Genomic DNA, 14837 nt, shown 5'->3' with positions numbered 1-14837 from the left:
TTAATTTTGATGAAGTTAACTATTTTTTTTCTCTTCTTGCCTGTGCTTCTGGTGTCATATCCAAGAAATCACCGCCAAATCCGTCATGAAGCTTTTCCTCTACGTTTTCCTCAAGTTTTATGCTAAGTAAACCTAAAGGAAAGGCTGAAGAATCAACTATAAATAGTATAAGTTAGAGGAAGACTTGACAAGCACATTAAATCAATATTCAAAATAAAGAATGTAGAGAAATTTATTGCCATTTCAAAGTATAACTCTGATGAGTCAGACAAAAAAAACCATTAAGTTGACATTAAAATATGTTATTTGACCAGATTTGTCTTCAGAAGATTTCTCTTTTGATAGACAGTTCTGCACCTACTATGGTGTAATCTGGCGGAAACATATTGTGGATATTTTTAAAGACCTATAAAAAGGGTGTTTATGATGGTGCATCATAAACAATTATTAATTAATTGATGGATTTCATTTTTCATTTTGTACAATGTTCCAGAAAGATTCCCCTTTCTCTACCACATTTTATATCAAATTGGATATTCCTACTGTGTTGCATTTGTCAAAATGAGCTCAGTGGAATCTGTTTTCTTTATATATGTCAAGTTGCACCCATTCAAACTATGGCATTCCCCACACAAAACCAACATAATATGTTTTGCTGAAACACTTGCTAATATGCTGGTAAAATACTTTTAATTTTCCTAACATGTAGCATTTGGTTTTAAAATATTAGTCCCTTCACCCATAGTATTTCCATGAGCCTCCTTTGTAGCCCCAACAAAACCACCAAAAAGGGAATGGACACTCCCTCCACCCATCCCCCTGGCTATTATTCCTTGAGAGTAGGGGCCAGAAAACTTTCTGTAAAGGACCTGATAGGAAATATTTTAAGCTCTGCAGGCCATACAAGCCCTGTTGCATCTATTCGATTGTACTGCCGTGGTGTAAAAAAACAAAACAAAAAACCAGAAAATAACCAGAGACAACAGTAAATGAGTGGTGTGGCCGCATATGACCCACCTTGCATTAAGAGTGCCAAAAGTTAAGTCTGCTCATATTAAATACACAGGAAGATATAACTTAGGGCTTAAAATAAAGGCGGAATCTTTTTCTTTCAGAGTCCTTTAGGAAAAGCATCATACAGTGCCTGCAAAGTTATCATCTCCTTTAAATATAGCTACACAGTTTCCTTCTTTTCTTACCCTGAGATACTTATTAAGAAAGGGTAATCTGTGGTCCAGTACATAAAACATCTTTGGGGATATAGATTACTTAAATAGAAAGTGATATTACTTCTACCATTGTAAGAACTCCAGCTCCCAGAGAAGCAAGTGCCTGTGGCGTGCCTCCGACACACTGAATGTTAAAGGACAATAAGTTCTCCCTGGCAGTGGTTGCAGCAATTGAAAGTTATGTTTTCATATCTAGTATAGGGATGAAATCGTCCAATATTTTTCTTTGTAGCAAGTAAGGTGGTTGGTGAAGACTCAGAAAATGGGTTGTCAGGTGAGCTTTCAGTACAGGTAACTGGATCTAAAATGCGTAGAACCTAGGGAAAACAAGAAGTAATGTCAGATGAATGCATTAGGGACTGTAAAAGCCCTTGGCTTTATTGATTAATATAAGTACTTATAAAACCCCATTTCATTCACATGTAACTACCAGAAAAAATAACATCTGAATGATGAATTTGATTGGTTAGAGAACTTCTCCCTTTTCAAAAAGCTCTAAATTATGAACGGTGTCTAGTTATGACATTACCTAGGTTGCCTAGTTTTCAAAAATGATGAAATTAATGTTCTTTTATGGATATTGGTGAAAAAGCATGAAAACACAGAAGAAAATATGATGGTTATATCAATTTAAGTGGCATCAGTTTTTACCCTTAACCAAAAAGCACCCACCACCTTCCTTCTATGATCTTTCATTAACTGCCTGGAATCAGGATTCTGCATTCTTCTACTGAAATTGTATTTCAAAGTTTATAATGAGCTACTTGTAAAATCAATGGCTTTTCATGCCTCTGTTTCTAGTTTATATGCAACATTTTATGCTAACAATCATGTTCTTGTTCATGTTCTTGGATGTCACAGAACCGTGCTCTCTGAATTCTTCTGCTCTGACATGTCCTGTTCTACGACCCACAACAGGAGGAACCTTTGGGTTGAATACAATTCTCCAGTGAAGGGCAAGGATAACACGCTTAGTTCATAGCTCCTGTTTGTCACGCTTACATTCGCCCAGCCATATTCACAGGAGGAGGATGGGTCGTGGTGCAAACGAGGTAGGCACTGCAGTTGGAAAGGAACTGGGAAAAGCAGCAGGGGAAAGAATGTTCTTGCTTTCTTGTGCAAGCCTATGCCTTATGTAAGGAGCTTCCAGATGTGGTTGGATGTGCCTGTCTCTCTCTCAAGTTGTCCAGCAGGTTTTTTTTCCTTCTAAGTTACCAACATACCCAAAGGACTAGAGCTAATTTAAGAATGTCCTGGCACCATTTAAGGGCCACTGTTCTATTTTGGGACCTTTATTTTTCAACTAGATTGCTGCTTTTTCCACTGAGTTTTTGAGATCCTATTTTTGTAATATTTGGTTGGGTGCTACAGGACAAGTAAAGATGAAGGGCTTAACGAAAACTTGCTTATAAATTTAGAAGGGAAAATAAGAAAAGTACTGAGGTACTCTGTTATTACATTCTGTCTATAGAGAGAGAAACCACATACCAAAGGAATTCAGTAGAAGGAGACTGAGATACCAGTACAGATAGGTTTCTGGATTTTAGCCTGAAGGTGACGGGGAAGGATTTTAAGCAGGATACCTTTCAGACAAACATGTTATATACTCAGTTGGAAGAGATGGGAAAGGGTAGGCATTAAAAGCAGACATGGGAAGAACAAAGAAAGGGAGTTTACTACAGTAAGCTAGCTAAGAAATGATGACCTTGAAGCAAAGGGGCTGAAAGGTTCAAGAGACCCTAAGAAAGGAGGACTGTTAGGTATGTTAACTAAGAGAACATGGTGGATAAAAGATTGGGAAAAGGGGATCTAGAATATGCCCACAGGATACCTAAAATCGTATAGTAATATAGAATGGACAGGGAAATGAGAAAAGCCGGGAGGGTGTGCAGTTATGTAAGCCAAGGGAAGTGAGTGTTTGAAGGAAGGAGTTGTCAGTTATACCACATACTACCGGCAGCAACTGAACAGGCAGTGACACAGCTTCCCAACAAGGAGAAGAGGAAGGATAAAGATGATGAATTTAGGGGCACCCGGGTGGCTCAGTCAGTTAAGAATCTGACTCTTGATTTTGGCTCAGGTCATGATCTCACGGTTTCGTGAGTTCGAGCCCCACACGGGGCTCTGCACAGGCAGCACAGAGCCTGCTTGGAATTCTCTCTCTCCTCTTCTCTCTGCCCCTTCCCCACTCATGCTGTCTCTCTCTTTCTCAAAAAAAAAAAAAAGGGAAAAAAAGATGATGAATTTAGTTTTGGGTATGGATGCATTCTGTAAACAGCTGAGCACCTACTATGTGTACAGGATTGCTGTGTCAGATCTTGAGGAAACATAAGATACGGTCCTCACCCTCACGGAGCTTACAGTTAGAGAGAGAGGGGGCGAATCAAACAACTGCAACCGAACACGGTAAAGAGCTATCACAGAAGAATGCACAAAACCCAATGGAAGCCTGGGGGAAGGTCCATCTGAGTTTGCCAGGGAGATTCAGGGAGGGCTGATTCTTAAAGGTAGAGAGGTGCTGCGAGGACAGTCCAGGCAGAACGTATACACAGAGGCTTGCAGTACAATGGCATGTCTGTGCAATGAAACGTGGTTGAGGCTGCTAGGATTTGAAGAGCAGAGTGTAGGGACACCTGGCTAATAATCCTTGAGAAGAGATGGAATACAGATTTTGAAAAGCCTTCTATATAATATGGAAGAATTGAGACTCAATAATGAGGGAGACTGGGAGCTGTGTGAACAGGAATACCAACACAAGTGGATTGACTTTTTCCTTTTTTTTTGGACCGGCATTTAAAAAATAACTCTCTGTAGAGAGAGACTCTAATTGCAGTAGAGGATGGCCTGGAGGCAGGTAAAAAGCGAGGGGTATTGGTAAAAAGGCTACTGCAATGATTAAGGCTGAAGGATAGGTGTTTGGACTTGAAGAGGGGATAAAATAGAAGGAACTGATAGGATTTGTAAAACCAGCAGGATTAGGGGGATGAAGAAAGTAATAAAAATGGTATCTACCATTTACTGAGAAATTACTATATTTTGGAATCTTCTATGAGCTTTATATGCATTATTTTATGAAATACTTAAAACATCTATATAGTGGTATAGTTCACTAAGAGGGAGTACAGGGGGAAGTGGGTTCTTTTTCTTTTTGGGGGGAGGGGGAAATGCAAAAGCAAGGAGAAAGGACCAGTTGTTCTATCTTCAGCTGTCTTTGAGATGCACATATGGAGGTGGAAAGCTGGACAGGTCTCTTGAACCCAGAAACAAATATCTCCGTCAAAGTCCCAAGCATGGAGCTATGGGAATAGGACAGTCCCTACAGAATACAGGAAGTCTGTTATGAGAGGAAAGGCTCAAGAGTGGGCACGGGAGGAGGATGCCTCACATGCCTGCAAAATACTGAAAAAGAATGGTCACGGAGTAGTGAGGAGTTAGAAGTATACGGTGTTTCAGAAACTAAGGGAGTTTGAAAAGCATGGGGAACAGACTCCTATGGAACATCAACATTTAAAGGAGGAAAAAAGGTGATGAGGAGGTGTCCTGAGAGGGAGTATGGGGGCCAAGAATGAGTGAGGTCAGAGAAGTCAAGAGGATATCAAGGAAGGAGTGCTGACACATAAACTAGGGTAATAAAGTGAGGAGGAGTTAAGATGGCAGAGGAGTAGGCGGAACCTAAGCTTGCCTCCTTCCTTGAACACAATTAGATAAATATCAAATCATTCTGAACACCCAAGAGATCAACGTGAGGACCGAGAGAACAAAACTGCCAAGTCTGTAAGTAGAATCCTGGAAGGTAGGAACCACAGAGAGTTGATTTGGGGGAGGTAAGAACTGCGTGCTGTGGAGGGGAGGGAGCCCTGCTTACGGAGACACAAGGTATTCTAAGCAGCAGAGTACAAAATCTGATGTTTTACAAGTCCGCCCCCGCTGGGGTGGTGCTTGGCTTAGGGGTGACCCTGCAGGGAAGGAGGGTGGAGACCTGGGACTGGACAGCATGGTCTGAGGATCCCTTGGGTCGCACGGGGAGAAACGGTTCCCCTGTTTTTGGGCGTGGTGGCAAGGCCTCTTGGGGACAGAAGGACAGGTGGTGCCGGTGTGCTGTACTGTTCCCAGGCATAGTACCGGGGATGCTGGTTGAGGGGATGCTCGCTAGCCTCTGAGCCACTATGTGGCTGCGCGACTGCTTCCCCGGCACAGGCCGGAAATGGCAAAAGCTACGCAAGACCCTCTCCCGGAAGTTCAGCACACGCCATCCTGCGTGAGTCCCTAAAATCTGGGGTTTAGAAGCCCGACTGGGTGCCTGAGATAAAGCAGCTGGACACAGACAGGGTGAAGGTAGGAATCTGATGGAATCCAGGGACACGAGAGTGGGGACTGTTCGCTCTTCTGTGAGGGGGACTTCTGAAGAGTGGCAGGCACGAGTTCTCCGTTTGGGGGATGAGAGAACAGGGCAACACCATTTGCCACCTGCCCCTCAGCACCGATCCACCTCAGTGAGCTGAACAGTGCCGCCAAGAGGAGACTGGAGCGGCTTACGCCGAGACCCCCCCACCTGCACTGATGGGTCTCTAGAGGGCAAGTTGGCCTGAAAAAATCAGTGCCGAAGGCCCTCTCCCCAGAAGACCAGCACAAACCCCGTGCACGCACCGAGTCTACTGATCACAGAGTGCTGCAAAGCTTCAGATCTAGGGGAAATAGGCGCTAGTTTCCTTTCTTTTAATCTTTAAAATATTTGTTTATTTATTTACATATATTTTACTTTTATTTTTTGGATCTGGCTTCTTTTAACAAACGGTACAAAACACACATATGCTGTAGCCTTTTTTTTTTTCTGGACAAACTTCCAAACTCCTTCTGTGAGGCTAGCATTACCTTGATTCCAAAACTAGACGAAGACCCCACTAAAAAGGAGAATTATAGGCCAATATCCCTGATAAACATGGATGCAAAAATTTTCAACAAGGTATCAGCAAACTGAACTCAGCAATGCACTAAAAGAACTATTGACCATGATCAAGAGGGATTTATTCCTGGGCTGCAGGGATGGTTCAATATTTGCAAATCAATCAACATATATACCAAATTAATAAAAGAAAAAAATAAGAACCATATGATCCTCTCAATAGATGCAGAAAGAGCATCGGATAAAATATAACATCCATTCTACCTCAACATCACAAAGGCCATATACGAAAGACCCACAGCTAGTATCATCCTCAAAGGGGAAAAACTGAGAGCTTTCCTCTACAATCAGGAACAAGACAGAGATGTCCTCTCACCATTACTTTTTAACACAGTACTGGAAGTCTTAGCCTCAGCTCTCAGACAACAACAACAAAAAAATAAAAGGCATCCAAATCGTCAAAGAAGAAGTAAAACTTTCATTATTTGCAGACGATATGATACTCTATGCAGAAAACCTGAAAGACTCCACCAAAAAATTGTTAGAACTAATACATGAATTCAGTAAAGTTTCAGGATGTAAAATCAAGGCACGGAAATCAGTGGCATTTTTATACACCAATAATGAAGCAGCAGAAAAAGAAATCAAGAAATCGATCCCAACTACAATGGCACCAAACACTGTAAGATACATAGGAATAAACCTAACCAAAGAACTAAAGGATCTGTACTCTGAAAACTAGAAAATTTATGAAGGAAACTGAAGAGGGCACAAGAAATGGAAAAAACATTCCATGCTCATGGATTGGAAGAACAAATACTGTTAAAATGTCTCTACTACTCAAACCAATCCACACATTTAATGCAATCCCTATCAAAATACCACTAGCATTTTTCGCAGAGCTAGAACAATCCTAAAATTTGTCTGGAAACACAAAAGACCCCGAATAGCCAAAGCAGTCCTGAAAAAGAAAAGCAAAGCTGGAAGCATCATGATTCTGGAGTTTAAACTTATCTATAAAGCTGCAGTCATCAAGACAGTATGGTACTGGCACAAAAACAGACATAGAGGTTAATGGAACAGAACAGAAAACCCACAAATAGACCCACAACTATATGGTCAAGTAATCCTCAACAAAGTAGGAAAGAATACCCAAAGGAAAAAAGACAGTCTCTTCCACAAATGGCATTAGGAAAACTGGACGGTGACATACAGAAGAATGAAACTGGACTACTTTTTTTTTACACCATATGCAAAAATAAATTTAAAATGGATGAAACACCTAAATGTGAGACAGGAAACCATCAAAATCTTAGAGGAGAACATGGGCAGCAACCTCTTTGACCTCAGCCGCAGCAACTTCTTACTAGACTATTTGCTGGAGGTAAGAGAAACAAAAGCAAATGTGAACTATTGGGGGACTTTATCAAGATAAAAAGCTTCTGCACAGCGAAGGAAACAATTGACAAGAGTAAAAGGCAGCCTATGGAATGGGAGAAGATATTTGCAGATGACATATTGGATAAAGGGTTAGTATCTAAAACCTATAAAGAACTTATCAAACTCAACACCAAGAAAATAAATAATCCAGTGAAGAAATGGGCAGAAGACATGAACAGACATTTTTACAAAGACATCCAGGTGACTAACAGACACATGAAAAGATGCTCAACATCACTCATCATTAGGGAAACACAAATCAAAACCACAATGAGATACCACCTCACACCTGTCAGAATGGCTAAAATGAACAACTCAGGAAAACAACATACGTTGGCGAGGATGTGGGGAAAGAGGAGCCCTCCTGCACTTTTGGTGGGAATGCAAACTGGTGCACACATTCTGGGAAACAGTATGGAGGGTCCTTAACAAGTTAGAAATACAACTACCCTATGACCCAGCAACTGCACTACTAGGCATTTACCCAAAGGATACAAAAAAATGCTGATTTTGAAGGGGTACATGCACCCCAATGTTTACAGCAGCATTAAAAACACTAGTCAAACCATGGAAAGGACCCAAATGTCCAATGAATGATGAATGGATAGAGAAGATGTGGTGTACACACACACACACACACTGGAATATTACTTAGCCATCAAAAAGAATGGAATTTTGCCATTTGGAATGATGTGGATAGAACTAGAGTGTATTCTGCTAAGCAGAATATCAGTCAGAGGAAGATGAATACCATATGATTTCACTCAGTGGAATTTAAGAAACAAAACAGATGAACATATGGGAGGGGGAGAAAAGAGAGAGGGAAACCAACCATAAGAGACTCTTAACTATAGACAACAAACTGAGAGCTGATGGAGGGAGGTGGGTGGGGGATGGGCTAGATGGATAGTGGGTAGGTACTAAGGAGGGCACTTGTTATGATGAGCACTTGGGTGTTGTATGTGAATGATGAATCCCTGAATTCTACTCCTGAAACCAGTATTGCACTGTATGTTAACTAGAATTTAGATAAAAATCTGAAAAGAAAAAAATATGGTAAAAAAGCATTTAAATGTTCATGACCTTTATATGAGCACGTTTTGAGAAAAGCAGAGCTGGAAGGCTACTGGGATTAGTATGGCAGGAACTGAGGAATGGATGGTACATGAATACAAACAAGTATGGACCGTTTGTCCAACGTTCTTGCTTGTAAAGGTGATAAGGCCACATCAGAGAACTTAAGATAGAGAGATTTTTCTTTTTTAGGCTTCTAGGTATCATGTGGACCCTGAAGGAATTTTCTGCCTGTGCCTTCTTTTTTTTTGTGAACTAGGAACCAAAGTCATCTACTGAATGTGAGGTTATAATCTGACAGGTACAGAAACAAGGCAAGTGACGAACTGACAAAGGACTGACATTTTCAGGGTACCTGAGGGATAAGGGAGAAAGATACTTAAAATTGAAATATAGGCAAGTTATGGAAGGAAAAGAAACCAGGGGAGTGAGCTGATGAGATGAAATAAAAACGTAGGGATCGAGGGAATAAAGATTATCAAGGAACCGGGGCAATTAAAGCAATCAGGGCTTGGAAAGAAGAGTTGAGATCACAGGTCACAGAGAGAGGTGTTGAGTTGATTTTAAAAGTGGACCATTCTGGTTAAGGACAAGGCCTGCAATAGGGACACAGGAGTAAGATACTGAAATGCAATAGAGGTGACCTTGGTTAGGACAGAACTGTGAGACCACAGTATTTAACAGCTTATCTGCATGAACGCTGAATTTACCCAGGCCTGTAGGTACCGGGTCTACACTATTTGATTCCGCAGTATTTGCCACATTCATATCTATACATGGGAATGAAATAATTTCTGATGTCAGAAGTAATCTATTATCAGCTCATGATAATAGCTAAAAGATAGGCCCTTTCAAAACAATCACATTTTTCTCCTGAAGGACATAGTAATAATGTTTTTTTAATGTTTATTTTTGAGAGAGAGGCAGAGCATGAGTGGGGAGGAGCAGAGAGAGAGGGAGACACAGAATCCGAAGCAGGCTCCAGGCTCTGAGCTGTCAGCACGGAGCCCGACGCGGGGCTCAAACCCACGAACCGCGAGATCATGACGTGAGCTGAAGTTGGACGCTTACCGACTGAGCCACCCAGGCGCCCCAAGAGTAATAATGTTTAAGAAATTAAAACACAAAGGAAGAAACAAGTTTTTCCAAGATCTCAAGCTCATTAGCATTAGAATCAGTTTTAGATCCCATAATTCCTAACTCCTAATCCCAAGCACTTTGTGTTATATCACCTTTTGGTAAGGGGACAGTCTTAGAAGTTCCACAGTCACACAAGAGAGAAATATTTTACCGTTTCAGCCATTTTTTCTGCTGGGGTGCTGCAGAATTCAACTGGCGATGGAACCTTTTTTTGGCCGTTAGCACCGACATTTCCCAGAAGATGAGCATTGACCGCTTTTGCCAACTTGTGATTTGTTAACGCTAGTTCTGCCGTGGTGTGAGGCTGTGTACTTGGGTAGTAGGTTTGCTCTCTTCCCCACTGCAAAGAGACTAAGAGCTCCTCCAAGAGTCTGCATAGAACACACAGGAACACTGAATATTAATAAGAGGATAAAACATAAAAGTCAAGAATACTAAAGAAACGGGAAACATTCTTCTGGAATCATGTAAGTATCTTTCTCGCATATCTTTTTCTCAGAGTTCAATAAATTGGAAATTCTGGTTAAAATAAGACTATAGAAAGCATTTATAGATTTATTAATGTCATTATCTGGAAGTCATCAACAAGCAGAACTTTTTTTTTAGTTCTCATATTTTAGTACAGGTACAATAAACTGGTATACTCATCTAGTGGTTCAGAACTACTGATCTGATTTGTGTATCTATTATTTCCTTCTTCATGAGTTACATTAATTGATTTTTGAAGGATAAGCCAACTTACAATTCCTAGGATGAAATGTACTTGGCCACGATGTAGAAACCTTTTTACATATTGTAGGATTTGATTCACTAAAATTCTGGTTAGGACTTTTGCATCTATGTTCATTGGAGATACCGGTCTGTAGTTTTCTTGTAATACCTCTGACTTTGGTATCAAGGTAATGCTGGCCTCATAAAGTGAGTTGGAAAGTGTTCCCTTCTGTTTTCTAGAAGAGTCTGTGTAAATTTGGCTTGCTTTCTTTCTTAGTTGTTTGCTGGTATTTACCAGTAAATCTATGTAGGCCTGGAATTTCCTTTATTAGAAGGTTTTTAACTGAAAATTCAATTGCTTTAATAGGTTAGGGCTATTCAGGTGACTTGTTCTTGAGTACCCTTTGGTAGTTTTGTGTCTTTTAAGGACTCTGTCCATTTCATTTAAGTTGTTGAGTTTATTGGCATACAGTTGTTCATAACATCCCCACATCATCTTTTTTATGTCTATAGAATCTAGGTAATATATGCCCTTCCTAATTCCTGACACTGGCAATGTGTTTCTTTCTTTCTTTTTTTTCCCTGATTATACTGCCTAGAGGTTTCTTAGATTTATCTCATCAAAGAACTAGAATTGGCTATTTCATTTATCTCTGCTCTCATTCTTATTATTTTCTTCCTTCTGCTTAATTTGCTCTTTGTGTTTTTTTTGAGAGCACAAGCAGGGGAAGGGCAGAGAGAGAGGGAGACACAGAATCCAAAGCAGGCTTCAGGCTCTGGGCTGTCAGCACAGAGCCGGATGTGGGCTCGAACTCACGAACAATGAAATCATGACCTGAGTCGAAGTCTGATGCTTAACTGCCTGAGCCACCCAGGTGCCCCCTGCTCTTTGTGTTTCTTAAAGAGTAGGCTTAAATTACTGTCAGGACCTTTCTTCTTTTCTAAAATAAGTGTTTAAAGCTATAAATTTCCCTCTAAACACCGCTTTAGTTGCCTCCCACAAAATCTGGTATTTTGATATATGGTTTACCCTCGAACAATGTGAGTTTGAACTGTGGAGGTCTACTTATGTGCTGATTTTTTTTTCAGTAAATACAGTATAGTGCTGTAGATGTATTTTGTCTTCCTTATAATTTTAGTAATAGTTTCTTTTATTTAGCTTATTTTATTATAAGAATATAGTGTATACTACATATGATATACAAAATATGTGTTAATCAACAATTTATGTTATTGGCAAGGCTTCTGGTTGAGAGTAGGCTAGAAGTAGTTAAATTTTTGAGGAGTCAAAAATTACACATGGATTTTCAACTGCGTAGGGGTGGGGGTCAGTCTCCTCCTCATGTTGTTCAAGCGTCATATGAATTGTTTTCATTCTTATAATTTCCCCTGTGAGTTCTTCTTTGACCCTTACTGATTTGATTTGTAATAAATCAATTATAGTCCTTGACTTATGATGGTTTGATGATTTTTTGACTATATGATGGTGCAAAAGCAATAACATTTAATTAAAACTATACTTTGAATTTTGAATTTTCATCTATTCCTGGTCTAGCAGTAGGCAGCACCATACTTTCTCATTTACTGGGCAGCAGAAGTGAGCCACAGCTCCCAGCAAGGTACGTGATCAGGAGGTAAACAATGAATACACTTACAAAATTCTGTACCTGAGCAAGCATTCTGTTTTTTGCTTTCAGTGTAGTGCTCAAATCCCAAGATAGTCAACACCTTATAACAAAATGGGCTTTGTATTAGGTAATTTTGCCCAACTATAGGCTAATATACATGTTCAGCATGTTTAAGGTAGGCTAGGCTAAGTCATGATGTTCAGTAGGTTAGGTGTATTAATTTTTGACACATGGTATTTTCATCTTGGATGACTTTACTGGGACATAACCCCACTGTAAGTCCAGGAAGATGTGTGTATAGAAGTACAAAGTACTTTTAAGAAAGACCATCAATTTTCATAGTTCTGGAGCATATGGTCATGAAAGTAAACTCTAATGCTAAAGAACAGTCCTCAAAAAGACCTCCCAAAGGAGAGACAGGTGCACTTTTTGGCCGCTACCAAAAAGTATACAGAAGTGCTACAACTATAAACAAAAACCACTTTTAAAACCAAAGATCAAAAAAATGGGTTAGAGAGGGAGGGAGCCAAAACATAAGAGACTCCTAAAAAACTGAGAACAACTGAGGGTTTATGGGGGGTGGGAGGGAAGGGTGGGTGGTGATGGGTATTGAGGAGGGCACCTGTTGGGATGAGCACCGGGTGTTGTATGGAAACCAATTTGACAATACATTTCATAATAAAAATAATAATAAAAATAAATAAATAGAACCAAAGATCACTTCTATTATAGCTAGAATTATATATAAGAATGTAATTAAGAATGTAAGACGCACGTGGTCTTATTTTTTTAGTCTTCCTCCCTTCTGGGCATCTATTTAAAAATGCTCCTCAAAGTATACGCTCAATAAGTTACTGCATGTAGAAATACTAAAGAACTATCACAGTAACAAAAATTGCAAGAGAAGGAAGAAGAGTTGAGAATGGAAACAAGTGCCGTACTTCTGGGTAGCTATCATTTCCTGACGAAACTGTTCCCGTTCACTCAGGAGATCTTGAATGGCACTCTGTGCATCACGGTTTTGACGCTGTAAGCCTGCCCTGGAGTTGGTTAATTCATCTGCCATAACCCTGGAAAAGATGAAAATGTCACGTGTAAATTCCCTGATAATAAATTCTCCGGCTGTAAAGAAGTGAATGTGCTACCTTTGTAACTCATTTCAAAAGCTTACAAAGATTTCACACGGTCAAGTTACTTCTCAGTTTTAAAGCATTTAAAAATATATATAATCCTAGAACTCATTAAAGGGATTTAAAAAATACGTGTCTACAAAATGACAAAAGAAAAGTTATTTAACTTTCCTTTAGAGTGACTTTTGGAATGTACCTCAGTCTTACTCCAGATAAACCAATTAAAAATAATAATAATTACATGTTTTTAAATACAGAAAATTTTAGAGGAAAACAAAAATGAGTTCCTATCACTCAGTTACCTCATTGTCTTTAGAAAAATATTAAAATAAGATACAAAAGGCTTTTATACAAGGGAAAACTAAGTCTTTCCTCCTGTCCAACATCCCCCCCCTTCTTTTACAACTGATAAAGTTTCTTATATATTTCTCCAGAAAAAAAAAATTTATGTATATGGCAACATAAAAGAATATGTTGAAAAATAAATACATTCACTTATTTACAAAAAAGGGAATTATTTAATACAAACTTTTCTATGCCTTTTTTTTTTTAACCTAATAATTTATCTTGGTGATTTTTTTTCACATTAGTGCATATAATGCATATTGCTTTCCCTTTGTCAAAAACAACAGCTTCATGGTTTCTTCTGATTGGATGTACCCAAATTTATTTAACCAGTTCTCTATGAATGGAATTGAAGCAAAATTTTAAAGTATGCTTGCTCATTTGGCTAAAAAAACTTTTCTTTTTTTTTTGAAAAAATTTTTTCATCTTTATTTATTTTTTGAGAGAAAGACAGTGTGAGAAGGGGAGGAGCAGAGAGAGAGGGAGACACAGAATCCGAAGCAAGCTCCAGGCCCCAAGCTGTCAGCAAAGAACCCGACGCAGGGCTCGAACTCACGAACCATGAGATCATGACCTGAGCCAAAGTTGGACGCTTAACCGACTGAGCCACCCAGGTGCCCCGCGTTCAGTTAAAAAATCTTAAACCTAAAATTAAAGTCTCGGACCATAGTGAATACCGACCAAAGATTACATCAGTTAAATGTCAGTGAAGTCGAGTTTCAGTTTTATTGCCCTTCGAATGTTACTATCAGCATTGATAAGGATGTCAAGAAAGCTGCGTATGGCAATAATCTGTATGACACACGCATGATTTGCCTCTTCACGTGTTCAGTCAGAATGAACTTTCACTCTAGGTCAATAAGCAGTACATCCATTTCTCCACACACCATCCTATGTGAGCACAATTAGGAAACAATTAAGGACTTTAAGAGCGTTGTCCATTACTGAAAAGTATCACAGCTATTAAGACATGAAGAAACACCTCCCCGCAAATTTCTTCATCACAGCCAGCGATTCTTACAGTACAGCCTCGAGATGTCCGGTGTTATGCGGGGAAATCTCGAGATGACTGAATTTATTAAACATGTGACGTGTGAGGCACGTGGGTAACACCCCACACCCTGGGCTCCAGTCACTCGGAGCTGGGAGGAGGGGCTTGAACAGACAAAGAATCACAACAGATAAGGAGTGTCCCAACTGTCTGTGGGCCAGGGCCCTGGGGGTTTCGCCTCTGCTG

The 14837-nt window shown here is 39.8% G+C and overlaps 1 protein-coding gene across 2 annotated transcripts in view; it reads right to left on the bottom strand.

Annotated features, from left to right (window-relative positions):
- Positions 1 to 14837, bottom strand: part of BLZF1 (basic leucine zipper nuclear factor 1) — a 33127-nt gene that overhangs the window by 3669 nt on the left and 14621 nt on the right. Inside the window, exons 5-7 of one of the 2 annotated variants that reach the window (XR_003965971.1) lie at positions 13067 to 13195; positions 9938 to 10157; positions 1291 to 1546 (exon numbers count right to left, since the gene is read on the bottom strand). Coding sequence is in view for 1 of the 2 variants with exons in the window: in XM_030302769.1 (XP_030158629.1) it covers positions 1361 to 1546; positions 9938 to 10157; positions 13067 to 13195 (535 nt within the window). In the remaining variant the exon portion in view is untranslated. Of the gene's footprint in view, positions 1 to 207; positions 1547 to 9937; positions 10158 to 13066; positions 13196 to 14837 lie in introns of those variants that run through there. The other variant, XM_030302769.1, reaches the window with a different exon arrangement.

This window comes from Lynx canadensis, chromosome F1, assembly GCF_007474595.2.
Source record: "Lynx canadensis isolate LIC74 chromosome F1, mLynCan4.pri.v2, whole genome shotgun sequence".
Lineage (NCBI taxonomy): Eukaryota > Metazoa > Chordata > Mammalia > Carnivora > Felidae > Lynx > Lynx canadensis.
This window is presented reverse-complemented; position numbering and strand designations above follow the sequence as displayed.